Source organism: Palaemon carinicauda, chromosome 1 (genome assembly GCF_036898095.1).
Source record: "Palaemon carinicauda isolate YSFRI2023 chromosome 1, ASM3689809v2, whole genome shotgun sequence".
Taxonomy (NCBI): domain Eukaryota; kingdom Metazoa; phylum Arthropoda; class Malacostraca; order Decapoda; family Palaemonidae; genus Palaemon; species Palaemon carinicauda.
Window position 1 is genome coordinate 6,548,424 of NC_090725.1, and position 27,362 is coordinate 6,575,785.

Consider the following 27,362-nt stretch of genomic DNA (forward strand, 5'->3'; position numbering starts at 1 on the left):
CAGTCCTCATAAAGAGTCTGGACGTCTTTCAAGTAATATGAAGCGAACACCGACTTGCTTCTCCAAAAGGTCGCGTCCATAATACTTTTAAGGGATCTATTTTGCTTAAATGCCACCGAAGTTGCTATCGCTCTAACTTCGTGAGCCTTGACCTTAAGCAAATTACGATCCTTCTCACTTAAATGAGAATGTGCCTCCCGAATTAAAAGTCTAATAAAGTAAGATAACTCATTCTTAGACATGGGCAAAGAGGGCTTTTTAACGGAGCACCATAAAGCCTCTGAACAACCTCGTAGCGGTTTAGTTCTAGATAAATAAAATTTTAGAGCTCTAACGGGGCACAGCACTCTTTCAACTTCATTACCTACAATCTCAGAAAGACTAGGGATTTCAAAAGATTTAGGCCAAGGACGAGACGGAAGTTCATTCTTGGCCAAAAAACCAAGTTGAAGAGAACATACTGCTTTATTAGCTGAGAAGCCGATGTTCTTGCTAAAAGCATGGGTCTCACTGACCCTTTTAGCCGAAGCCAAGCTCACCAAAAAAAGTGTCTTGAGGGTAAGATCCTTCAGGGAGGCTGAATTTAACGGTTCAAACCTGTCTGACATAAGGAACTGTAGGACCACGTCCAAGTTCCAAGCAGGAGTTGAAATATGACGCTCCTTAGAAGTCTCAAAAGACTTAAGGAGGTCTTGGAGATCTTTGTTATTCGAAAGATCCAAACCTCTATGCCTGAAAACTGAAGCTAACATGCTTCTGTAGCCTTTAATGGTGGATGCAGAGAGGGAGCGACCGTTTCTCAGATAAAGCAGAAAATCCGCAATCTGCGCTACAGAGGCACTGGAAGAGGAAATAGAGGAGGACTTGCACCAGTCTCTAAATACCTCCCACTTCGACTGGTAGATCTTGATGGTAGAGGATCTTCTAGCCCTCACGATCGCTCTAGCTGCCTCCTTCGAAAATCCTCGAGCTCTAGAGAGTCTTTCGATAGTCTGAAGGCAGTTAAACGAAGCGCGGGGAGGCTTGGATGAAGTCTCTTTACGTGAGGCTGTCGTAAGAGATCCATCCGCAAAGGCAGACTTCTTGGGACGTCTACCAGCCATAGAAGTACCTCTGTAAACCACTCTCTCGCGGGCCAGAGGGGAGCAACCAACGTCAACCTGGTCCCTTCGTGAGAGGCGAACTTCTGCAGCACCTTGTTTAGGATCTTGAAAGGTGGAAAGGCATAAACGTCCAGGTGAGACCAGTCCAGAAGAAAAGCATCTATGTGGGCCGCCTCTGGATCTGGGACCGGAGAGCAATAAGTCGGGAGCCTTTTTGTAAACGAGGTCGCAAAGAGATCGATGGTGGGTTGACCCCAAGTCATCCAAAGTCTCTCGCACACATCCTTGTGGAGCGTCCACTCCGTAGGAATCACCTGACCTCTTCGACTGAGACAGTCCGCCAAGACTTTCAACTTCCCTTGGACGAACCTCGTCAAAAGCGAGATGTTTCGATCTTTTGACCAAATGAGAAGGTCCCTTGCGATGACGAAAAGAGCGTGGGAGTGAGTGCCTCCTTGCTTCGAGATGTAAGCCAAGGCCGTGGTATTGTCCGCATTCACCTCCACCACCTTGTTTCGAATCAGACCCTCGAAACTCCTTAGTGCTAGATGGACTGCTAACAGCTCCTTGCAGTTTATGTGAAGGCTCCTCTGGTCTGCGGACCAAAGACCCGAGCATTCCAGATTGTCCAGAGTCGCCCCCAAACTCAAATCCAATGCGTCTGAAAACAACACATGGTTTGGGTTCTTGACTGCCAGAGAAAGACCTTCCCGAAGTTTTATATTGCTGTCCCACCAAGCTAGGCAAGTCTTGACTGGATCGGAGATTGGAATCGAGACCGTCTCTAAAGTCTTCTCCTTGTTCCAATGGGAGTCTAGATGGAACTGGAGAGGGCGCAGGTTGAGTCTCCCTGGAGAGATAAACTGTTCCAGAGACGAAAGCGTCCCCAGGAGGCTCATCCAGTCTCTCACAGAGCAACGGTTTTTCTCTTGCACGAGACGGACTTTGAGCAAAGCCTGCTCGATCCTGTTGGCAGACGGAAAAGCCCGAAAAACTCGACTCTGTATCTCCATCCCCAAATAGAGAATCATCTGGGAGGGAGTCAGCTGTGACTTCTCCATGTTCACCAAGAGGCCCAACTCTTTCGCAAGATCCAAAGTCCACTGTAGGTCCTGCAGACAGCGATGACGGGACGACGCTCTGAGTAACCAGTCGTCCAAATACAGGGAGGCTCTGATCCCCGATAAATGTAGGAACTTCGCTACATTTCGCATGAGCCTCGTAAAAACAAGAGGAGCAGGGCTGAGGCCGAAGCACAATGCTCGGAATTGATACACCACATTCCTGTACACAAACCTCAGATAATGTTGAGAGTCTGGATGTATCGGAATGTGGAAGTACGCATCCTGCAAGTCGAGAGAGACCATCCAGTCGCCCTCTCTGACTGCTGCCAAAACGGATTTGGTGGTCTCCATCGTGAACTTTGTTTTTACAACAAACACGTTGAGAGCACTGACATCCAACCTCCTGTGTTCCTCGGAACCAGGAAGAGACGGTTGTAAAAACCTGGGGATTGAAGGTCCGAGACTTTCACCACCGCCCCCTTTTCTAACAACAGAGACACCTGGAGATGTAACGCCTGTCTCTTTGTCTCCTCTCGATACCTGGGAGAGAGGTCTATCGGATCTTTTACTAGAGGAGGTCTCCGTACAAAAGGAATTTTGTAACCCTCCTTCAGCAACAAAACAGACTCCCGGTCTGCACCCCTCTTCTCCCAGGCCTGCCAGAAGTTGGTCAATCTGGCACCTACTGCTGTCTGAGGACGTGGGCAGTCAGACTCTGCCACGGGAGGATTTAGATCCTCTCTTCTTGCCTCGCTTGCTATCGGCATGAGAGCCTCCCCTACTGGGAGCTCTGCCACGAAAAGGCGGGATAAACCTTGTCGCCGGCGTGTCAAACTTAGGTCTGCTGACATGAGAAGACGAAGGTACAGCCTTACGAGCAGACGTGGCCATTAAATCATGAGTGTCCTTCTGTACAAAAGACGCCGCAATATCTCTAATAAGCTGTTGCGGGAACAAAGCAGAAGACAATGGCGCAAAGAGAAGTTCTGACCTCTGACAAGGAGTGACACCTGCAGACAGAAAAGAACACAGAGTCTCTCTCTTCTTAAGAACCCCTGCTGTGAATGTAGCAGCAAGTTCATTAGAGCCATCCCTTATTGCCTTGTTCATGCACGACATAATCTGAATAGAGACATCTCGGTCCGCTGACGAGACCTTCCTACTCAAGGCTCCCAGGGACCAATCCAAAAAATTGAAAACCTCAAAGGCACGGAAAATTCCTTTGAGGAGATGATCCAGATCTGTAGAGGACCAGCAAACTTTCGAGCGTCTCATGGCCAGACGACGAGGAAAGTCTACAAGGCTCGAGAAGTCTCCCTGGGCAGAGGCAGGCACCCCCAAGCCGAGAACTTCTCCCGTGTCATACCAGACGCTCGCAAGAGAAGCCAATTTGAAAGGGGGAAAAGCAAAAGCGGACTTCCCCAAATTCCTCCTGGACATTAACCAGTCTCCCAACAAACGCAAAGCTCTCTTAGAAGAGCGAGAGAGCACTAACTTCATGAACGACGGAGTCGAAGAAGTCAGGCCCAGCGTGAACTCCGATGGAGGTGAACGAGGAGCAGCAGAAACAAAATGATCGGGAAACAGATCCTTAAAGATAAGCATTATCTTCTTAAAGTCAAGGGAGGGCTGGGTTACCCTAGGCTCCTCTCCATCCGAAAGAGTCCCCAAAGGAACATCACCAGGAAGGGGTTCAACAACTTCCTCATCCGAAGGAACATCATCTGACAACGGCAAAGTCTCGCGACACGGAGAAGCATGCCGAGGAGGCAACGATTGACAGGCTATATCAATATGCGACGGGGTCGCAGCAAAAGCTGAGGTAACGACGTCACGTCGAGACTGCAAAGACTGAAAGTCTTGAGGCTGACAAACAACAACAGACTGTGTCGACTGACGTTCGACATCACGTCGGGACTGCACAGACTGCAAGACTTGAGGTTGAAAAACAACACCCGACCGTGGCGACTGACGTTCGACGTCACGTCGGGACAACGGAGTCGGCCGACGAACGTCACGTCGAGACTGCGGTGATTGTTGCTGAACGTCACCTTGAGTCTGCGGAAAATGACGTTCCACGTCACTTAACTGACGTGACTGACGAGGAACCCGATCAGAGTCACGTTTAACAGCACCGATAACATTAGCGCTAACGTCAAAATGACGAGACAAATCTCGCTTAGGCGGTTGAAGACCAGAGTCACGCTTGTCGGACTGGCGAACCGCAAGCAAAGGATCTTTACGAACCTGTTCATGCTCATAAACCTCCATTAAAGATGAAAGTTTCAACTGCATGTCCTGTAAGACACTCCACTTCGGGTCAACGGGAGTCGAAACGGGCCGTGACGTCGGCAACGTCTGTGCATGCAAATCATCGCACCGAACGAGACCCTCGAACTCAGTGTCACGTTTACGCTTAACAGGCGAACAGCCATCCGATGACTGAATACGGTCAGAGCTGTCCCAATGGCTACAGCCAGGACGCTGGACCTGTCCTGAAGGGACTGACTTGCGCTTTAAGGGTCTAGAAATCTTACGCCAAGGTTTCTTATGCGGAAAATCATCGGAAGACGAGGAGAACTTAGTTTCTCCCGTCTTATGGTAAGGACGTGCTTGATGAGCAACGTCTGATACCTTAGAGGGAACGTCTGTACGTTGGTTTACACCTCACACTCCCTTAAGTCCTACGACATTCCTTCTCCCTGGTGCAGGGGAGCCTGAAAGAGGTCTCGGACTAGGTAAGCGACAAGCACGAACAGACGAACCCTCGGTCGCATCACTAAACACATTAGGCGCACTTTCTACTTTACCACTTTGACTTTCCACTTTACCACTTTGACTCTAAAAGCTTAACGTCGGACATAAGCTGGTTCCTGTCCGATGCTAAGGTTTCGACCTTCTCACCCAACGCTTGAATAGCTAAAAACATATCACGCATTGAAGGTTCATGAGTGCCAATAGGGGGTTCAGAAACTACCACTACAGGGGAAGGATTAGGTTCAGGGGCATGGGAAGAGGAAAAATCTAAAGATCTAGAAGAGCTTCTCCTCACCCTATCTCTTTCGAGTTTCCGAGTATATTTCTCATACTCCAACCACTCGAATTCCGATAAAACCACACACTCCTCACACCGATCTCCTAATTGACAGGATTTACCCCGGCAATTAGCACAAACAGTATGAGGGTCGATAGAAGCTTTCGGAAGACGTTTGTTACAGTCTTTCGCACATTTGCGATAGACAGGAGAAGGGTCAGCCATTATGAAAATCCAAAGAAAATCCAAAGGGAAGCCAAGTTCATCAACCAAAATCAAAAAAGGGTTTCAAGAGTTTTATTGAAGCAAAAAACCAACACAGCGAAAGCAATAAAACCAAAACCAAGTACTTCACCAATTCGGTAGAAAACTCGAGGTCTAGCACGAGCGGAACCAATGTTGTCAGTGACACCGACAGAGAAGAACTGGTTTGGTTGAGAAGTATATGCGGTATCTGGCCGATAGTCGGCGCTGGTGGGCACACCCGACAACCTTCATGGCGATCGCTCGCGAGTTTTTGGAATCTGTCGCGCCGTCGGAGACGTCAGCTATTTATATATTCACCGGCTAAGTTTAATATTTAAAACTATATATTATTGTGCATTGGCAGTGATTGAAACTCCAGAAAACTTCTATTTATGCAATTAACAGTAAATAAAATATGAGAGAAGTATTTAAAATAAAACTAAGTTAGTAAGCTAAATTGAAAATGATAGTTGAACTAATAATTTGTTCGTGTATGAAATGAAAATATTTTTTGGAATTTTGCCTTAATCAGCTAATTTGGAGAGCATAGTGTTGATCAAGTTGTAATGTAAGCAATAGAAAAGATTACAACATGTTGGTATATACCGTAGTTATCAAATGAATACATTCTCTCTCTCTCGCTTGTAAGGGTAGTTAATTTCTAAGCTTCATACTGTATTTAAACATTTACTTCATTACTAGATCTTTATGTAAATTTAGACATCACTAAAAATTTTGGTATCGTTACTTGATGTCTTGACAATGGGGGTAATACTAATATTACTCGGTAAAGCATCAAAAGGAAATCACTTGATTTGCCAGCTCGCCTTCCGCCAGAGCTATGTCACCAGACTTGAGACGTGAACTCGGCAAAGAATGACTTGCAAAACATGTCATAACCTTTTCTGTTTTTCTTGCAAAAAATAAAAGAAAATACCAACTTATCAAGTACTGTATTTAATTTTTATAGAATTAGAGACAATATATTATTTCCATGAAATTATTTATCCTATTAGTGTACTTTCAGTGGATATATATTGATCTACCATCAGAGATGAAACATATTAAATTAAATGCGTATAATATGAGATTCTGTCCTAGTTGTAGGGTCAAATTTACGCTAAGTAGACCAGTACATATAATCGATACAGACCCATTAAATAATTTGCATTGTTACTCGATATTTTAATTATGGGATACTAATATTAATCGGTAGGCTAGTTATTGAAAGGAAATTATTTAATTTTCCAGCTCGCTTTCCAACAGAAATATGACGTCACCAGACACATGCTATGAACTAGACAGATATCAAAACTTCTAATTGTATATTTTTTCAAAATGGATAGTGTATATTATCATATCAATAAAAGAAAATACTAACTTACCAAGAACCATTACCGGTAGTTAAATTTCAAAAACGTAAATAGATTATTTCAAAGGAAATATTTGTCCTATTAGTGTACTATAGTATTTCCAACACACTCGAGACGTCATAACAGTAAAAAAAAAGTGGTGGTCAAGTTGAACACTTGTAAATCGATGACTACCTGTAACCAATACTTGGTAAGATACTTGTTGCTGTAAAAATTAACCTAAACAAAACAATAGTTTCTGTTTTAGGTAGCATGTTAAGGAAAAGCATAATACAGCAAAACCTATCCTATACACTGATGGCTTTGCAATTCACCAGTTGTCTTAATCAACATGTATGACTTTAATTCATCAAAATTTGTCCTAATATTATGTCGTCTTATTCACGGAAATATACAGTATTTACACTCATGTTGGGTGTGTAATTTTAAACTTTCGCATGTCATTAAAACTTTAAAGCCTTTTAAATGTTTTATTTATTCATTAGAATAATTTCATATTAGAAAAATGCATTATAGTACATAGAAAACATTGAAAATGGGCAGTTAAAGAGTATGACTTGGTAAGTTGCCAATTGCCTTGGCCCTACTGGAATTATTCCCATTATGTGTTCCTAAACACAGTATGCGATTTTCCAGTTCTCCGAGGCCAGGAATCCACCAAATTCTCGCATAATTAGGGAGCCTACTGTATATTACTTTTCATTAGATTAATTCGATCTCTTTCCTTTAACTCACGTAGAGTGTGGCAGTTAGCAGCATGAACATCAGGGATGTTTATAGAAATAAACAGAATTCTGATCAGAAATTTTTTTATTTCAACACTCACCTGTTGTTCATATGCTCACCCTCAACCACACTACCTTGTGTTGTCAAGAGGATAGGGATAATGCTGACTTTGAAACTGAGGAGACAAAGAAAATAGAGTCAGTTACCACTTAATGCTTTACTGCTTGTCCCTTACCTTAGTGCATGTGTTTATTGAAGAGAAGAAAATGAGAAAAGTTCAAAAGTTTAAAATTCTACGAGAAAAGATTGATTAAGCCAATCTTCTGTAAAAGCAGCAATATGAACATAAGGTAAATATAGAAATAAATTTTATTATAGAAATGCTCTTATTTTATGAAAAAACCTAATAATATCACTTTCTAAAATTTATCAACCTATAACTCAATTACCGGATAGATGAAGCCTTGATATGATCATGCGTGTAGAAACGGCGTAATGCCCACAGCCAAGCTGAACAACTGCTGTATTTAGTTCATGATGTAATTTCAACTTGGACACAATCTGCGCACCACCATTCACTTCATGGGAATCGACAAGCACTAGTCCTTGAATCTAGAAAAAGATAATAGCGTGGTAAGATATACAGTAACTAAATACAGTATCATAAATCTTTAAAAGTAATTTGTATTTTTCCTAGACATACAAACCTAGTCCTTTAATTACGGATATCGTTTCAGTATCAGCTGAAATTGGTCTTTATAAGTTACATAACGAGCAGTTATCCAACTGAAAAAGGAGCAGGGTGAGTAGCCCCACCCCCATCCAGTCAGATAGTCTTCACTTGCTTTTGACCTTTAGGTTCAGGACTTAAGTGGTGGTTTGAGGAGGATAGTTTTATCCAATTTTTAAATAACCTTAAAAAATTTTTATTTGTTCCCCTGCGGCAACCAAATCCTCGTCCTCTAATCAGGGAAATTCACTGCTTGGTGGACTGGAAGTCCCAGGGAACCAAATTGGAAGGTTAAGTTTTTTCCCATAAAGTGATCAATGCAAGAGTTGCATGAGCTTGAACCAAGGACCCTTGTCATCCCTTATCTGTCTGTTATATGGATGAAAGACTGATAGGTCCTGGGTTGTACATGAAACATGCACTTGATTGACACTGGGGAACCCTTTTTCCAAAAGGGAATGCCAGTTAGACCTAGATACCAAGTATATAATTAATGAGCTATAAGACCCCCCTCCCTCCAGTTTATTACAGGAGGATGGCGAGAGATACTTCCTTAAAATCAAAGAATGGTGCTGAAGTGTAAATTACCAGCCTCAGGTCTGACCAGCTTGTGACATTTTGACTGCTTTTGTACCCCAGTAGGGTAGACAGAAGAATGAAAGAGAAGGACCAGTTATACTTCTTTTATTTCAGACTTACATCTACGAGTTACCATAGACATGATGCATCCTTGTCATGTGTGGGAACTAAGCTGGTTACATAAGTTGAGACCCTCCACAGGTCCAAGCATAAAGGTGTCAAGGGACTTGTGGGTACACTCCCACAAGCCACAAGTAAAGGGTTTTGACAGGTTCCTCCTGAAAGTGTGGGTGTGGCCAACACCCCTAACCTTGTGAGTTCTAGTCGTGGCTGGCACCTTGACTGTCTTGTCAGACTAGGAGTAATCTTCTCACAAAGCCAGAAGGAGACCTTGTTCCTTGATACCTCTCTCTTGGATCTGCCAGTACTAATGAAAAGTCTCCAACATTCAGGTATAGGGTCCTTTTTAGATAGCATTGCAGAGCCCTCACGGGACATGAGCAGCTCTTGATCGCAACCCTACACCTACCAAAGGGAGAGGATGGAGAAGGACTTAAACCTGCGGTTCTGTGATGCTGGGTTCTGGGTCTTGCCCACGAAGTCCAACATTAAACTAAATGAGACCTCCTTTCATTCCTGAGCATGGGTAACAGAATAAGAGAGACTGTGCAACTTGCTAACTTTCTTTGCTGATGCTATGGCTAGCAGATAAAGTGTCTTGAGATTCAGACCTTTGTCTGATGACCTACTCAAAGGCTCGAATGAGGTACAGTAAGAACCTTGAAGACCATGGTCACATCTAACTCTGGGGGCCTGAGGTCCCAGGATGGGCAAGATTGTTTGAAGGTTCTCATGAGCATATATACCGGTAACTACCAAGAGGAAGAGAGATCTAAGCCCTTCAGTTGGAAGACCATACTCAAGGCAGACCGATAGTCTTTCACAGCCGTGACTGAGAGACTCTTCCCGGTGAAGAAAGACGAGGAAATCCACGATCTGTGCTAGAGTTGCTCTAACAAAAGGTAAACCTCTTTTATGACACCAATCACAAAAGATGGCCCAGTTGGCTTGGTACACAGCTGTAGAGGACCTCTAAAGATACTCAGACATCTCCTGTGCAGTCCCTTGTGAAAAACTTTTGCTAGAAGATGTTGGATAGTCTTCACTCGTGGAGTGTCTGCTAGTACATTGTTCTAGCCTAGAATGTATCTTGCTGACAACTCCATGGCGTGAAATGACCCCGAGACGTGCATCCACTTCATCAACTCAAAAAGAGGGCACGAGGTCGTGCCTCCTTTCTTGATAGCGTAGGATACTACTGTAGTGTTATCGCTCAACAACACTACTGAGTGCATCCTCCAACGTTCTTAGAATGTTTGCAGTCTAAGGAAGGCTACTTGCATCACAAGGATGTTGATGTGCAGGTGCCTTTCCTCTTTAATCCACATCTCTAAGACAACCAGGTCCCTCAGGTGTGATCCCCAGCCCTCCTTCGATGCGTCTAAGAAGAGAAACATGTCTGGAGGTAATGAGTCAAGGACTCCCTTGGCGAGATTTTTCTAGTTGAGCCAATAGGCAAGACTGTTCCGAGCTTCTTGTTCCAGCGGAACAGAAAGGAACCAGGAGTCCCTGACTGCTGACTAGATATTCTTCAAGCACCACTGAAGTGATCTCTGATGGAGAAGCCTGTAAGGTATGAGTTTCTCAGAAGAAAGATGACCGAGAAGATTTGCCAATACCGAGCTGGGATTAAGTCTTGGACAGAAGGGTTGCGCAACCTCTCTGAACTTGCTAATGATATTGTCTATAGGGAAGACTTTCGCTGCTGCCTTAACTATCAGTATTCCCAAGTACTTCAACCTCTGGTTGGGTATGAGGTTCGATTTCTACCAGAATCCTCAGATTGTGGCAAAACGTAGGAAACCGGCCTTGATCCTGAAGCAACTGCCTCTTTGAAAAGTTCAGGATGAACTAATTGTTGAGATACATCAGAAGGCGTATCCCTTATGAGTGGGCCCAAGCGGCTACGAAGGTGAGCATCCGTGTGAGCACCTGCGAAGCTGTACACAGTCCGAAACACAATATTTTGAACTAGTACACCATACCGAAGAGGAAGAAGAGGAGGTACTTTTGAGAGGTCTGATGAACAGACACTTGAAAGTACACGTCCTTCAGGTCTATCACAACGCGTAAAGTCTCCCACTCTGACTGAAAACAGCACAGACCTTACAGTCTCCATCCTGAACTTTGTTTGACGAACAAATTAGTTGTGCGGAGAGAGGTTGATGACCAGTCTCCAGTCCCCAGTCAACTTTTCCACCAGGAGGAGTTGACTGTAGAAACAAGGATATCCATCTCAAAAGAATTTGAATGCATTCTTCTCCTACATCCCTTGCACCTCTGCCTGTAGGGCCAGGGCTTTCATGGATGTTAGGTGCTCAAAGGGGAACTCTCGGAACTAGAGGTATTGAACGGCGGTGATCCAGAAAGGTTAGTAACTGTCACAAAGGTCACTCTTCATCCAAGACTTGGCCCGAGGTCTGCTAAGTCACCCACTGGTGAGACAAGGAACCACCTACTTTTGGCAGTGGGAGAAGGGAAATGTTGGTATCAATGTCTCCATCTTCCTTCCTTCTTCCAATTGGTGCCCCTCCTAAATGGAGCAGGCTGGGTGCTCAAAAAGCCTGCGCCTGCACAGGCTCTTTATGGGAAGATATCGCACAAGCTGCAGGCTAGGATTTCAAGAGCAGGTGCAGGGTTCTTCTTTGATCCTGACCCTACAGGTTTGGCTGAACCCAAAGTTTACGCCGTTGCTGTCTTCAAAGTACCAGGGCCCTTGAGAGAGACTATGCGGTAGATCAAAGTGTCCTGCAAAGTAGTCCTCCATGAATCCAACGCCGCCTGCACACTACCCTCCATCAGTAGAGAAGTGATGCCATGCAGTGACAAGTTCCTCAAAGACGACGCCACCTCTGTGGTAACTTGTCTTGAGAAGTGAGAAACTAAAGCATCTCGCCTCTTCAAGACGCAGTTAACCCACAGGTCTGCTGACTGGTGGGCAAAGAAGGCGACTGCCTCCCCATCCAACAGCACGAGACTCTCGTACTTCTCCAAATCTTCTGAAGTTACTAACTCAATAAACTTTTTGAAGTACGTCAGTCCCTGACCACTGATCAAGCAAGGAATCAGCATGGAGACTGGCCAAGAGCAAAGCCTCCATGGCGCAGACTCAAAGGTAAAAAAAGATGTGTCTTCCAACTTGAGTCTTTCAGCCAAGTAACCACGTCAGGGCACAAACAGATGGGTCAACCAGCAAAGGTGCAGACATCATGTTTGCCGACGCATAGAACCTCAGCTGCCTGGAGAGTGGTGGAGGCAGGATCTTGCTTGACCTGCTGGCACGGAGTGAATTTTTAGACCAGCAGATCTGATCATCCACTCTGTTCAGGGCCAAGTCCATGAGATCTGACCAGGGCAACTCCAACGAGGGCTTTGAACTTTGAAGGACAAAATAGTGTTTTTCCCTGATCAAAGTCCTCCACATCCGAAGTGCTAAGAGAGCCTCCTTGAGGCCAATGTACTCATGGATGAAAGCAAGGACCTTCACAAATGAACTCTCTGACTTGGGGTAATCTGCCTCAGTGGGCTCAGGACCGTGGTTCTGAGTCCTTGAGACATCCTGCCACGAGCACTCTCACCCTTTGCCAAGGCCCAAGGTGAGGCAGCAAGCACCCGACTCAGCTTCCCCCTATGAACACGACTGGACAGAGCCAGGCTCGTAATCAGGGGTTGTCAATGTCCCGGGCCGGTAAAAAATAACGGAGATCTCATGGTACGAGACCTGGTAGGAACAGGAAGAGTACTTCTCTTCCTGTAGGTCGAGGTGGGGGGGACCATGGCCCTATGCTCCGGCAAAGGGAGCAAGGTCCTCCGCCTCTGATTTTAGAGCCACCAATGAGCGCATGCGCTTGGGAAAGATCGAGAGACCAAGCTTCAATAGAGGGAGAAGCAGGTGTCCCATGTCCAGGAAGTAAAGGAGGAGGTTGCCGATGTTCCATCAACCTTGGAACAGACAGTGTCTTCTTCTTTGCCTTCAACTCCCATTTCTATATGGGGTCACTGTTTATAGTCAGCCTTCTCCATCTTCCTGTCCTGTACAGCTTGTTCTCTTAGAGCCTTCTTCATGTCATCCAATAATGTATCTTTCCACCTGAACTTTGGCCTTCCCCTCCTTCTTCTGCCCTCCACCACCATGTTCATAACCCTTTTACATACATGTTCATCTTCTCTCCTCATGACATGATCAAAACCATTTCAGTCTTCTTTCCCGAGCTTTATTTGAAACCTCTAATACTTTGACTGACCCTCTGATTAATTCATTCTGGAACTTATCTTTTTTGACACCACACATCTACCTCAGCATTCTCATCTTGGCCACTTCTTTCTTGCTTTTCTTTATTGGCCACATCTCTGCCCCATAGAGCATGGCTTGTCTAACAATACTTTTATAAAACTTCCCTTTAACCTTTGCACTGATCCTCCTATCACAAAGTATCCTCTTTCTCCAATTTTTCTATGCTTACTGAACTCCGTGACTGACTTCGGCATCAAGGTTTCCATTTTTGCTCATAACAGAACCAAGATATTTGAAGGAGCTAACCCTATTCATGTTTTCTTGGCCTAATTTCATTGTTCCCTGTCATTTCTCTCTACCTATCTATATTATACAGTATTCTGTCTTTGTTCTGCAAATTTCTAAGCCTCTACTCTCACATTCTTCTCTCCATCTTCCTAGCTAGAGTTGGACACCTCTTGTTAGATCAGTCAGCATAAAGTCATGAGCAAACATTGCACTCCAAGACACGTCTTCTCTAACTTCCAATGTTATAACAACCATCAGACTATCAAACATGTAGGGACTAAGGGCTGAATCCAAGTGGAGATCAACTTTCACCTTAAACTTCTCTGTAGTTTCAACAGTGCTTCTTACTTGTGTGGTTATGTCTGCATACATATCTTTCATTATTCTGACATACTTTTTAAAACACACTTTTCTCTATCATGCACCTCTACACTTCCTGCCTAGGTACCCTATCATACGCTCTTCCCAAAACAATAAACACCAGATGTAGTCCTTTCTGTTTCTTTCTATATTTCTCTACTGTCTGCCATACTGGAAATATTACATCAAATGTGCTCTTTCCTAGCATAAAACTTGCTTGTTCTTCACAAATTGTGATTTGATTGATAAACCTGAAGTTGCGGAAGACTTTGATGTGCCCATGAATGAATTCAAGTTTCTGAAGTCAAAGCTATCATTAAAAAACTCGAGAGGGAAAGCCCCTGGAAACGATGGGATAACTGCTGAGATGATTTTGTCTGAAAATGACATGACTCCTAAAATATTTACAAAATTATTTGGTAGAATGTGGCATGAAGAGACAAAACCTGATAAATGGGAGCTAAGAGTGTTGGTGAAAATGGCAAAAAAAGATCTGACTGATTGCTATAATTACAGAGGGATCATACTGTAGTATGCTCATTCTAAAGAGACTAGATAGAAAGATTAATGAAAAGCTGAGAGATGAACAAGCAGGATTTAGAAAAGGTAAAAGTTGTACTGACCAAAATTTCACATTAAGACATGTTGCACAGCAATGTGTAAATTATAAAGATCCACTTTTGATGGCCTTTGTGGACTATGAAAAAGCCTTGACAGAGTGCACCGGCCTATTTTGTGGAGAGTCCTGCGTTATTATAGAGTTCCTCTTAAATATGTAAATTTTATTAAGTCTGTACATGAGCATAGCCAAGTGCAAAGCTAATGTTAATGGAGTCCTATCAAATGAATTTCCAGTGAACAGTGGAGTACTACAAGGGAATGTGTTGTCACCAATGTTTTTTATCCTCCTCATGGATTTTGTAATGCATAGAACAGTTGGGGATGGTGGAGAAGGATTGGATTGGTAATAGGAAATTAGCAGACTTAGAGTATGCTGATGACACTGTCCTTATAAGCAAAATGCCCCAGGACTTGCAAATCTTGCTTACTAGAATGCATGAAATATCATATGAAGTTTGCTCAAGATATATAGAAGACAGACAGAGATGATGAGAACGGAATAAGCAATGGAAAATGAACTACCATTGGAAAGAGAAAGGATTAAGGAGGTGGAATCATTTAAATATTTAGGAACCATGATCATTAATACAGGGGCGATAGAATTGGAGTTTAATGAAAGATTGAATAAAGCTAAGGAGTCAATGGCTAGAACGGAATATGCAATGGAAGATGAACTACCATTGGAAAGAGAAAGGATTAAGGAGGTTGAATCATTTAAATATTTAGGAACCATGATCATTAATACAGGGTCGATAGAATTGGAGTTTAATGAAAGATTGAATAAAGCTAAGCAGACAATGGCTAGGTTACGTAAAATTTAGAAATCAAATCACCAGAAATTACATATAAAAATCAAGCTATATATTAGTTTAATGAGATCGGTGTTATCATATGGACATGTCGTGCGACTACACCGCGTGCTGGTACCGGCTCGACAAAGGTTGCCGAAGGAGATTGGACCAGTGTGGTAGCTCTCTCAGTGCCTCGACCAGGAGCAACAACAGATCGGGAAACCCCTCCATGTGTGGCCATAGCAGAACAATGAGAGTCATCCTGAGCCCTCGGGTTACTAGGACCCGGGACAGGATTGCACGATGCAAGCAAAAGGGGGGAAACGCATAGCAATTCAGTCTATCCCAAGGATGTTGCAGTGCGTCCTCGAACGTAGCCACGGGATCTGGTACTGGAGAGCAAAAATACTGGAAGCTTGGCGTTGTGCCGTGTCCGAATAGGTCGATGCAGGGTTCTCCCCAGAGGTCGAGAACTCGACTCGCTACCCAAGGGTGAAGAGACCATTCTGCCCCTATTACTTGGTTTCTGCGACTTAGGGCGTCTGCCAGAACATTTCTCTTGCCTGGGATGTAACTGGCTGACAAGGTTACGTGTCGACTCTCTGCCCACAGAAACACCTGCCTCATCAACTGCTGCAAGGGACGTGAGAGCGTGCCCCCTTGCTTGTTGACGTACACGACCACGGACTTGTTGCTGCTCATCAACACTATCAAGTACTCTCTCAAACGGGCCTGGAAATTAATGAGTGCTATCGAGAATGCCATCATTTCCAGCATGTTGATGTGCAGGTGTTTCTCCTCTTCTGACCACACACCTGACACGACTAAGTCGTCCAGGTGTGCACCCCAACCTTCTGTGGACGAGTCTGTGAACAGACGGAACTTTGGTGGAGGAGGGTTTATGAGAAACCCTCTCATAATGTTTTCCTCGTTTAGCCACCGAAGGAGATCCTCCCTTACCTCACGTTCCATGAAGACTGGACGAGAGGGAGGATCGGTGGCTGCCTACCACTGCTCCTTCAGACACCACTGAAGGGAGCGGAGATGGATCCGCCCGAAAGGAACGAGCTTCTCCAGCGAGGAGAGGTGACCTAGAAGAGCTTGCCACTGGAGGGCTGGAAGTTGTTCCTGCGACAGGAACGGCTGCGCAACCTCTCTGAGTCTGCTGATACGTTCTTCCGCGAACTGCTGCCGAGTCGATCAGCATTACTAGATACTTCACCTTCTGCTTGGGAATGAGGTTCGAATTCTCGAAGTTCAACACGATCTCCACATCGCAACAAATTGCCAGATGCGAGTCTCGGTACTGAATCAACTGCTCCTGCGAGGGAGTGAGAATCAGCCAGTCGTCGAGGTACATCAGTAGGCGGATGCCCCTCGAGTGGGCCCAAGCTGCTACCGTCGTGAACACTCATGTGAACACTTGGGGAGCTGTGCACAGTCTGAAGAACAGGACTTTGAACTGGTACACCGTGCCCTGGAAGGTGAATCGGAGGTACTTTCGAGACGACCGATGAACGGTACTTGAAAGTACGCATCCTTCAAGTCTATCGAAAGCATGAAGTCGTACTACCTAATGGCTAACAGTACAGTGCGAACTGTCAGCATATTGAAGGCAGTTTGCTGAACAAACTTGTTCAATGGCGAAAGGTCGATGATCGGTCTCCAACCTCCTGTCGCCTTCTCGACAAGGAAGAGACGACAGTAGAACCCTGGTGACTGATCGTGTACAACTTCTAGTGCATCCTTCTCCAACATTTCCTGGACCTCCGCCTCTAAGGCCAGAGCCTTCGGAGATGTTGGAGCATACGTGTGGAATGCTACTGGAGTGGAGGACAGGGAGGGCCGATGAAGCACAAATGGGAGCTTGTACCCTTTGCGAAGGGTCAACACTACCAATTCCTTGGCCCCGAGGTGCTGCCACATCGTCCAATGGCGTGATAGGCATCCCCCTACCTTCGGCAGCATGGGAAGGGGAAAGCCAAACACAGCGTTTCCCTTTCCCTTGCTTGCCCCTGTTCTTTCCACAATGTGGAGGAGCGGGGGGCTGAAAGGTCTGTTTGGGGGCAGAACCCTTCTGAACAGGAGCAGGTCTCGGCTGCACAGGAGCAGCAGGAGCACGACCAGCGGTACCCTTGCTACTTCCCGTGGGCTTTGCCTGACTCGGCCTGGCCGCGGACGGTTTCGCGGGACCAGGTCCCTTGAAACTCACAGCCTGCGCCTGGTGGATAATGGAGTCCTTCGAATCGAGGTGCCATTTATCCTGTGCAGCCTGAACTTCCTCTGGTGGAAAGAGAGAAGTTGCAGCTCTAATAGGAGTGTTCCTGAGTGCCAGAGCATCTCCTGAACCAATCTGTCTCGCCAAACGAGCGGCTACTGCCTTGCGCTTTTTGAGGATCAGATTGGCATACTGGGTAGCAAGCTGGTCCAAGGGGAAAAGCAACAGCCTTCCCACCAGACAAAGCCAGGTTCCTCTACTGCTCCATGTGTTCGGGGTAGCGAGCTTGGTGTCCCGTGCGAACACTGTAGCCATACCACACCAGTGGTCGCGCCACAAAGCAGCATGGAGAGCAGCTACAGAGATGGACTCCAAAGTTGAAATCTCAGAGGTCGAGAAGGAGACACTCTGAGATTTCAAACTCTTGACAGAGGAACCCCCAGCAAGCGCTCCGACCGCGGGGTCGAGAGGACAAGGCACAGAAGACTCTGTGACGTAGCACCTCTTCTGTCGCTGGAGTGGTTGGGGAAGAAGCTTGTTCGTTCCTTGGCTTCTAAGCGAGTCACCAGGCCCTGCGACCTGGTCACTCACTCGGTCCAATGCTCGAGCAGCCTGTCTCGACCAGGGTGGTGTGATGTGCCATGAACTGCCTTCGGGAGCTCTCCATAGGATCTCCAAGGCTGTACACTTATCCTCAGACACTACCGCAAGAGGAGCCCTGAGGCCATTAATCTCACACGAGGTTAATGACCTCTAGGAACAGCGACTCTACCTCAGAATCTTCCATCTCCACGGCCGGTGAAGGTCGTGGAGGTGGCTGATCCGTCGGTCTCGCTACATTCATATGTGTAGGGGAAGCGACATGCTGCATGGATGATGACATCCCCCATGAATACCCTCGCTCTGGTCCTAAGACCAAACCAGGCGTGTATTCAGGAGTCGAGGAAGGACCCTGGCAGGGTTCATCCCCGACGGAATGCATCGAGGTTCCCACTGGCACCGAGTGCGTGACTGGTCGCTGCGAGCCCCACGAAGCTCCCGAAGGAGCTTGAGCGCAAGCGGGGTCGCTGGGAACTGCAGCGCTCACACCAGAAGGTGTAGACAGGTTAGTCGCATGAGTGGTGTGCGCAGCCTCACCTGTTACACGGCCAGAAAGCATGGGGTTGGTTGCAACTCGCGCGCCTGGTATGCGCGAGAGCTAGCCTGGTCCTGCATGACCGGCCCCCATGTCACGGGATGAACCGTGAGGTGACTCCATGCCAGGCCCGAGTCGCGCGGGTCGAGTGCGCGGCTATCTGGGCCTGTTCCCTGCTAACGCGACACACGAGTCGCGGAGTCAGTCCGCGTGGCTACCCCCGTGGAGGTAGTCGTGCGTACCACGGATTCTTCACGAGAGACCACAGCTGTGATTTCTCGTGCCAAAGCCTGGACTCTCATTTCCCTGCTCAAGAGCGGTTCAATTAGTCTGAACAGCAGCTCGGGGGCCCGAGGACCCCGTCACCATGCTCTGGGAGACGATATCTACGCCTTCGAGCGCAATTGTCGTGCATGGAGGCCTTCCGTGAGATTTCCCGTGAACAATCCCACGAGCGCGGGGAACACGGGAATCTCTCGCGTCGCCCTCATCCTCTGGAGGAGAAGAGGTGTCTCGAGGAGCGATGTCCCTTCGACTGCGACTAGCCTTCCTGGCCCTCTCTGCTTTCCTCTTCTCCTTGGGGGAGAAGAGTCAGAGTCAGAAGATAAAGACGAAGAAGAGGAGAGAGAGGAGGGGGAACTAGAAGAGGAATACCCCTCACGCTTCCTCTTCTTGTGCCCCCTCCGAGGTACTGGAACAATGGTCGAGACAACAGCAGACGACACTGGACGAGGATGAACAACCTGAGCCATGTCCGTAGGAAGAGCCGTAGTCGGTGAACGTGGTGAACCTGGAAAACATATTCTATCAGCATGAGTTTTGGCAGATTTTAATTTTTACTGCTTATCAGCAGGAGATTTGACAGAATCTAGATTATAATTCTAATTATTTTATTCAACATTTTAAATTTATTCTTAACTTATCTCTTTCCTTCACTGGTGTTTCACCTCTATCAGAGTGTGGGAGTCAGCAATATGAACATCAGGGGAGGTTCATAGAAATAAACAGAATCTTTAAAATACTTCCAACTTTAATGCTGAATAACAAAGAACCCCTGGTGCTTTTCTTCTTACCATTAACCTCTAGTGTGTTTCATTACTTTACCAAAAACATGTGTCTATTAAAAGGAAAGAAAATAGGAAATACTTTTTTTAACTTTAAGGGTAAACATCGATAAAGGGACCTTCTGGAGAAAAAGCAATATAAACACCAGGCAAGTATAAAAAAATATTAAAATACCATTTTTATGAATACTATACAGCACATAAGAAAATATCAACAGTCTACATACCTGACTATGTAATTTGGCACTTTCATTAGCTGATAAGGTGGTACTACTAGCATCTTTATAACTTGTTGAAGCCTTACTATTTAACAAAGAGGTATGTGGCAAAAGTGAATCTGTATTTTGTGGCCCTTTTTTACCATAAGGGGTCTCTGCTGGTCTGCTTTTATTTGGAAGTCCTGGTTTATTCGCTAAATATTTACTACTCGATATTTTATTAGTAATATCCACATCAAATTCATCTGAACTCTCACACATAACATCATCTGTTATATTTCTATTACTCTTTTTCAAAGAAGTAGTTAATTTACTTTGATCACTCCTGGTATGAAACACTTCACCAGTTTTCCCTTCTAGAGATTTTGCAGGATTTTTCTTAGGGGTGATGTTGGAACTAGTTCTACCACAATTCACTGTATCTGATAATCCTAGACCAAATTCAGACTTTTCACTAATAATGGTAACTTTTTTGTTTAAATTTGTTGGCTTCAGATTACTTGATGACAATGGGCTTATATGCTTGTTTTCTTTTATATTTACTGTGCTTTGCTTTTCTGAACCTTTCTCAACATCTGTTTCCTCTTTGCTAACTTGTTCACATATTCTTAATTTCTTCTTTTCCTCTCCTTCTTCTTCACTAGAGGAATCATTCATAACAATTCTTTTACGCTTGTTATTCTGTGATTTTCTTTTATTACATTTGAAGTTGTCTTGAATTGCCTGGAACAAGAAAGAGTGAATTTAAAGCTTAAACACTGCAATAAAGCTCATCACTAAAAGTTTTATTATACAATAAAAAAACAATTTGTATTTGTACTAACTATACAAACCTGAGTCCATTAACAGGAGTATGATTTTAGTGAAGCTCAAAACACGGGTGTTAACCCTTTTACCCCCAAAGGACGTACTGGTACGTTTCACAAAAGCCATCCCTTTACCCCCATAGACGTACCGGTACGTCCTTGCAAAAAAATGCTATAAAATTTTTTTTTTTTTCATATTTTTTATATTTTTTTGAAAAAATTCAGGCATTTTCCAAGAGAATGAGACCAACCTGATCTCTCTATGATAAAAATTAAGGCTGTTAGAGCAATTTACAAAAAATATACTGCAAAATGTGCTGGGAAAAAAATAACCCCCTGGGAGTTAAGGGTTGGAAATTTCCAAATAGCCTGGGGGTAAAAGGGTTAAAATTTATAAGAAGTTGTCGACAGTTACTAGTAATAGGTGGGGAAGTCCAGCCCACTACCAGTTCACTAGATAGCCACTTTAATCTTAAAATAGGAATTGCAGGGTGGATGAGGCAGGAAGTTACAGGGTGCGACTCATAACCTCTGCTTGGAATTTTGATAATTGATATTATTGCTTTTTTTTTGCTAGGTGAATGTCTATATTTCCTGTTTCAAATAGTTTTTAATGACAAGAATTTGTTTTATTGCTAAAAACGTTATTATATATACATATATATATATATATATATATATATATATATATATATATATATATATATATATATATATATATATATATTTCCATAAGCACGACAAGTCCCATACACAACCCATTTCTGATCCTGGTTCCTGTTCATTTACCTTTTCTTCAAGAATTGCAGTAAATAAAATGTAAATCTTTGTTTCTCATATACAGTAACCCCACCATTCTATATACCCAAGGAAGGGCTTGTTAATTTTCTTATATTCTCTATTATATTTGTATATAAATGTTTGCTGCATATAAGTTTATTGTATTTTCTAGTCTGTTTGTTTATACAGTATATTCAAAAGTTTTATCTTATGATTATGCTGAAAGATGCATAAAGTGTCAATGATAATTAAATATGCCAAAAGCATAATAACTACCCAGAAAACTTTGCAAGGGAGAATATATTGTGCTAGCCAAGTAATACTCATGTGTGTGCGTTTGCTACTGGATTTGAGGGAAGGGGCTCATCATTACTAAGAAAATAACACTAGAATATGATGATTATGTTCTTATGATCCTAAGCGATAAAGAAAATTACCACTAAAAGCCTATGCTTATACATTTTAAGTCTATTCAATCAATCTCTAACAAAAAAATTGAAGACCAATTTCTCAAATTATGAAATTTTCAGAGAACATTTGCCACTGAAGATTTCAACATAGACCAATTTTTTTCCATTCCATCATAAAAAAATGGGTGAATTTTTGCCTACTATCTCTATATTCAATTTAAAAAAAAAAAAATGAAAACTTCCATTTGAAAAGTCTCCTTTGAAAGCGACTTCTATACATTGATAAAATAATACCAGTACATATGAAAATAAAAATCCTAAGAAGTAACCCATAAATACTGTTGCTTTAATGGGGCCAAGTTGTGCCTCTAACTTTTCAAGGACTCAGGTTTGCATATTTAGTAAAAAGACAAATTAATTCTAAAATTTGTGAATTATTTCCACTAAATACAAACCTTCATCCTCTAACTATCTTTGAATCTTAAGTGTGAGAAAAATGTCATCACGCTCAAGACTTTTGGATTGGGGAAAAATTTATACACCCAAAGAAATATTTTTCTGCAATTTGGTACAGTTTCGTGTATAATGTCGTGGAATGATTTAACATTTTCATGGTATAAGCAGAATATCTTTACAGTGCTGAAATATATATATAAAAAATGAAGAAAATGTGATGTTTGCAAAAGAACCTATTTTTTCAAATACTTATAAAAAATATTATTAGAAGACCTTATTTCATATGAGGTTATAATAGAGTAAGTGAGTACGTGTATCCAATGGTTGATAAATCTCGTATATAGCTTGAGGGCGGATCTTCTACCTCTTAGAGAAGGGGTTAATATAGATGATAACATAACAAATAATACATTATTTGATTTTAAGATGATTTCTCATTAGATAATTCAATACTTATCACCAATGAATCAATATGTTTATTGATAAACACAACTTCCTGTAAGTTTTCTGTCAAGAGTTTTACACCATTTATCCAGTTTTCTTTAAATCTACCATTTAAAAATGGTTTTTGTTTTGCTAAATTGGTCTTTTCTTATACACAAATAAGTTCGATCGGATTATATCTGCAATAACATGTGAAGATGAATAACCTTGTGATTATTTTCCACTGCAACGCCATCAATCATGTATCTTTATCCTGGGAGTATTCTTTGACCATTTCTAAAAGTTGACCTTTAAGTTGACCTTTTAACATAGTCTCTTGGTGCTGAGCATTTTTAATGAGACACACTATTATTAATGTGTTGTAATATGATGCAGTGGGGGGGGGGGGTCATCTATTCTTACTGAAAGATAAGGCGCATTATCCATTACATTTATGGAAGATGGTGATATATTTGGTAGCAAGTGCTTATGGAACCATTGTTGAAATACGCCACAGTTCATTGTGGCTGAAAAATGATTTACGATTCTTATGTGCCTCCTCTTTGATTAACTCTCCAACCTTTGAGGCATCTCTGTTACAGCATTCTTAATTCCCTCCTTCTCCTACATCTGGGTGTGAAGCTCAAGCTACTTATCGTCGTGGGTGGTTCCTACCAGTACCTGCCCGCAGGGGATACTTCCTGAAGAAAGCCGATTAATGAATGCCCATCGTTGACATAAGAAACTATATAAAAAAAAGTGGCAACGTTTATGCCATATTGCTATTTGTTACAACTGAATAATGATACAAAACTACTGTATAAAAATTAATAAAAATTTTTATATCATTGATATTTCAAAGTACTGTAATTGTATTCATTATAACCACAAATGGCATCCTTTTCTCTTTATTTTCTAAATACAAAGTCGGAAATATCTCAACATGTGATTTTTTCACAGGTACACTTTGACCTTCGTAAATTTGACAGGGGGTAGTCGTCAACCGGGTTAGGTTCCAAGTGACAGGTTGTAAATCGATCTGGACGTACTGTATGTCGATCTTATGATGTGAAATTTCCGCAACTTAGTATGCTGTGTCATGACACTGTAATTATCTTTAAGTTATATTTTAGGAATATTTTCTTATTGTATGGTATATCAATATTCAATTTTCTTGGTTCATAGGATGTCATAGTTTTCAAACAGTTAATTTATACTCGAGTATCATGTGATCTCAGTTATAGTGTGACCCTTAATGTTTCAGGCCCAAGACTAGATTTCATCATATACTGCATGTATCCTTCAAGTTTTGTATTGAGAGTGAATTATAATAGACTAACCTCCTTTATTTCACTTCTTAATCCCTCCTTCTAATTCAATTAGTTATAAAAGTAAAAGAAAATGATAAAAGTATTGTTAGTAACATTATAATCCTTGCATAAATGTATACAGCCACAATAACAACCAAACAAAAAGAGCTGTTTGTTACGAGCAATCAAATTTGATAGCAGCTGTTTTACTTGTATTTCAACCATTGTACCATAGTAAACAATTGCTACAATTGGTACTAAGTTAGGTAGTATAAGAACGATATATTTTTAAATTATACCCTTATTTGCTTAATGAAAAGATCCTCAAGGAAATATACCGCCAAATATAAACAACATGCTATAGGTGAAGGTGAGAAAATTATTCATAGTTGCTAAGCTGTTTGGAATCAGGGAAAGCAATGTCCAACACTGGAGGAAACAAAAAGAAAAATTGGTAGTAAGTTGTGAATATACAAATTGTGTAATAAAAAATAAATGGCAAAATTTAAAGGATAACATAGCAAAGTGTCTTAAAACTGAGAAAAGGGTTTTGTTATAACATGCTATACCACTAAGACTTATGAAATTCGAGACGTAAGATAAATGGTCATTCCTGCGTTTATATTAGGTGCAACTAAATTGCACGAAAACTACTGTACCTAAAGAACTGGAAAAAAATGAATAGTTTCCTAAGCTTTATAATTGATTGTGGTGGCCTAATTGGTAACATCCCTTCCTGGTGATAGACAGACTGGAGGTCGAGTCCCACACAAACTCTTTAGTTCCTTTAGTGGTTGCAACCTCACCATCCTTGTGAGTTAAGGATGGGCAGTTAGAGGGAGCCTATAGGTCTACCTGCCGAGTCATCAGCAGCCATTGCCTGGCACTCCTTTGACCTAGCTTAAAAGGAGAGGTGGTTTGGGTGCTGATCATATGTATACAGTATATGGTCAGTCTCTAGGACATTGTCCTGCTTGCTAGGGCAATGTCACTGACCCTTGCCTCTGCCATTCATGAACGGCCTTCAAACCTTTAAATCGCAGTGCTAAAAACTATAAATTATCATGCATCAGCAACATGGATGAAACTCTGGTAAACTTATAAATGCTATTAAACTCAACAGTAAATAAATTTTAAGAGAAGTATTTCAAGTAAAACTATTTAAATTAGTACAGTATGGAAAATTAAAACCCATTGTTCAAGTAATAATTGTTTCTTTTGAGAAATATAATAGATCCTGTAGTAGTTTGCCTCAATCAGCTGATTTGGAAAGCATAGACGGTAGTGTTGATTAACTTATAAACTTAAGAAAAGGAAAAGATTAAAATTTGCTATGATTTTACTTCTTAATATAATACTACTGTGTGTATGTTACATGCATTATCATTGAATACAGTAAGTGCAACACTAGTTTTATCAAAATTCTGTTTATCTAAAATATAGCTGTAATTATTTTATTCTGGTAAATGGATGTAGGTACAGTTTAGATGACTTTGCCTAGTCCAAGAGTACTTATGTTAATCTTATGTCTCATGTATGATGCGAACATTTGAAATTAGCCTCAAAATAACAAATTTGGAAGTAATTTTTATTTTTCCTAATGATACAAACCTGGAGCTATCTAAAGGGGATATTACTTTCGGCGCAGCTGAATGACGAGCCAAGAGATTTTAACAAGGCATAACCACCCCAACCACTAGTTAGCTACCCCACTCACTCATAAACCTGAGCTGAGGCCCCCTTTGCTTGCAGGTAGGACTTTCTAAGGGGGACAGGGCTGGTGGGCCCATTTGTATAAATAGCTCCAGATTTATATTGTTAGGAAAAATAAAAATTACATCCAAATTTTTCAATTGTTCTGTCACTCAATACCAACCCTTCACTATTTATAAGAGATAACTTACCTCTTGGGAGGGAGGAAGTCCCTGCCTACTGGCTCTTGGCATTTGACCTGGGATTCTCTCCCCTACGATATAGATCGTATGCGGTAGGAACGCTGCACCTTTCTAAAATTGTTGTGCAATGCATGACTAGCGGCTTGAGCAAGCTGTATGTTCGTGACACTAGCAATGTGGCTGGTCTAGTAATAGGATCTCGAGTCATATGAATCTGAGAGTGCTAAGACTTTACCCAATAACCCCCTCGGTAGATGTATTGGGGACGCAACAGGTATTATTTTCATACTTAGATTACACAAAGGGAAATGGATCTTCCATCAAGGAGCTTGAGATGTTTAGACCTCTTGTTGTGCAGCCACCACAGGATCAATAGAAAACCTTTCCATGCTCCTGTGCATTACATCTTTCAGGTAGTGGGCGGTGAAGTTCGACTGACACTACTACAAGCCCCTGCTTGCAGTATCTGTGCCACAAAGTACAGTAGTTCTTTTTGAACATCAGGGACGTTGCGATGCTCCTGACATTATGAGCTCTGGGTCTTCGTTGTGGAGGAGGGTCAGGATTAAGTGCACGGTCAATGACCTTGTAAATCCATAACAAGATGGTATTCTTCGTGACCTTTTCCTTAATCTTCCGTGTGCTGACAAAGAGTGCCGACACACGAGAGCAAGCTGCTGCTGTACTTTTAAGTATCACCTCAGACCTCTCACTGGACAAAGTGCCAGTTGGTCTGGATCTTCTTATACAGAATGATGACTCTGGATCCTAAAGGGTTCGAACCTACAATCCGCTACCCCAGGATTTTGAGTCTCAGAAATAAACTTAGGGACAAAGCTGAGAATTACCTCTCCCTATCCCTTTGAATGGGAGATGTCGTATGATAGAGCATGCAGTTCACCGACTCTCTTGACTGAAGGCAAAGAGAGTAGGAACACCGCCTTCAGAGTAAGGTGGCAATCTGATGCCTGGCGTACTGATTTGTAGGGAGGATCCTTCAGAGACTGAAGGACCCGAACCATGTTCCCAGGAGGAGGTCTAACTTTTGCCTGGAGACAGGTAATCTCATAACTCCACATGAAGAAAGTCCCAACGAAGAGGAAATATCTACTCCATTCAGTTTATAAGCGAGACTCAAGGCTGAGCAGTAGCCTTTGACTGCCGAAACCGAGAGGAGAATCTCTTCCTGAAGGTATAGAAGGAACTCCGCTATTGTTGGAATAGAGGTATCATGGGGAGTGAACCTCTTCCAAGACACCAACCACAGTAAAAAGGACCACTTAGCCCAGTAGACTGACGCTGAAGAGCGTCTGAGGTGTCCAGACATCCTTTCCGCAACTCATTGCAAAAGGTCTCTCTGAGTGAGGAGATGCTGGAC

At 42.9% G+C, this 27,362-nt stretch overlaps 1 protein-coding gene across 1 annotated transcript in view; it reads right to left on the reverse strand.

Moving 5' to 3' along the window:
- Positions 1-27,362, reverse strand: part of LOC137646256 (uro-adherence factor A-like) — a 125,625-nt gene that overhangs the window by 19,480 nt on the left and 78,783 nt on the right. The window contains exons 14-15 of the mRNA XM_068379376.1: positions 19,914-20,627; positions 7,996-8,158 (exon numbers count right to left, since the gene is read on the reverse strand). Coding sequence (XP_068235477.1) covers positions 7,996-8,158; positions 19,914-20,627 — 877 coding nt within the window. The remainder of the gene's footprint in view (positions 1-7,995; positions 8,159-19,913; positions 20,628-27,362) is intronic.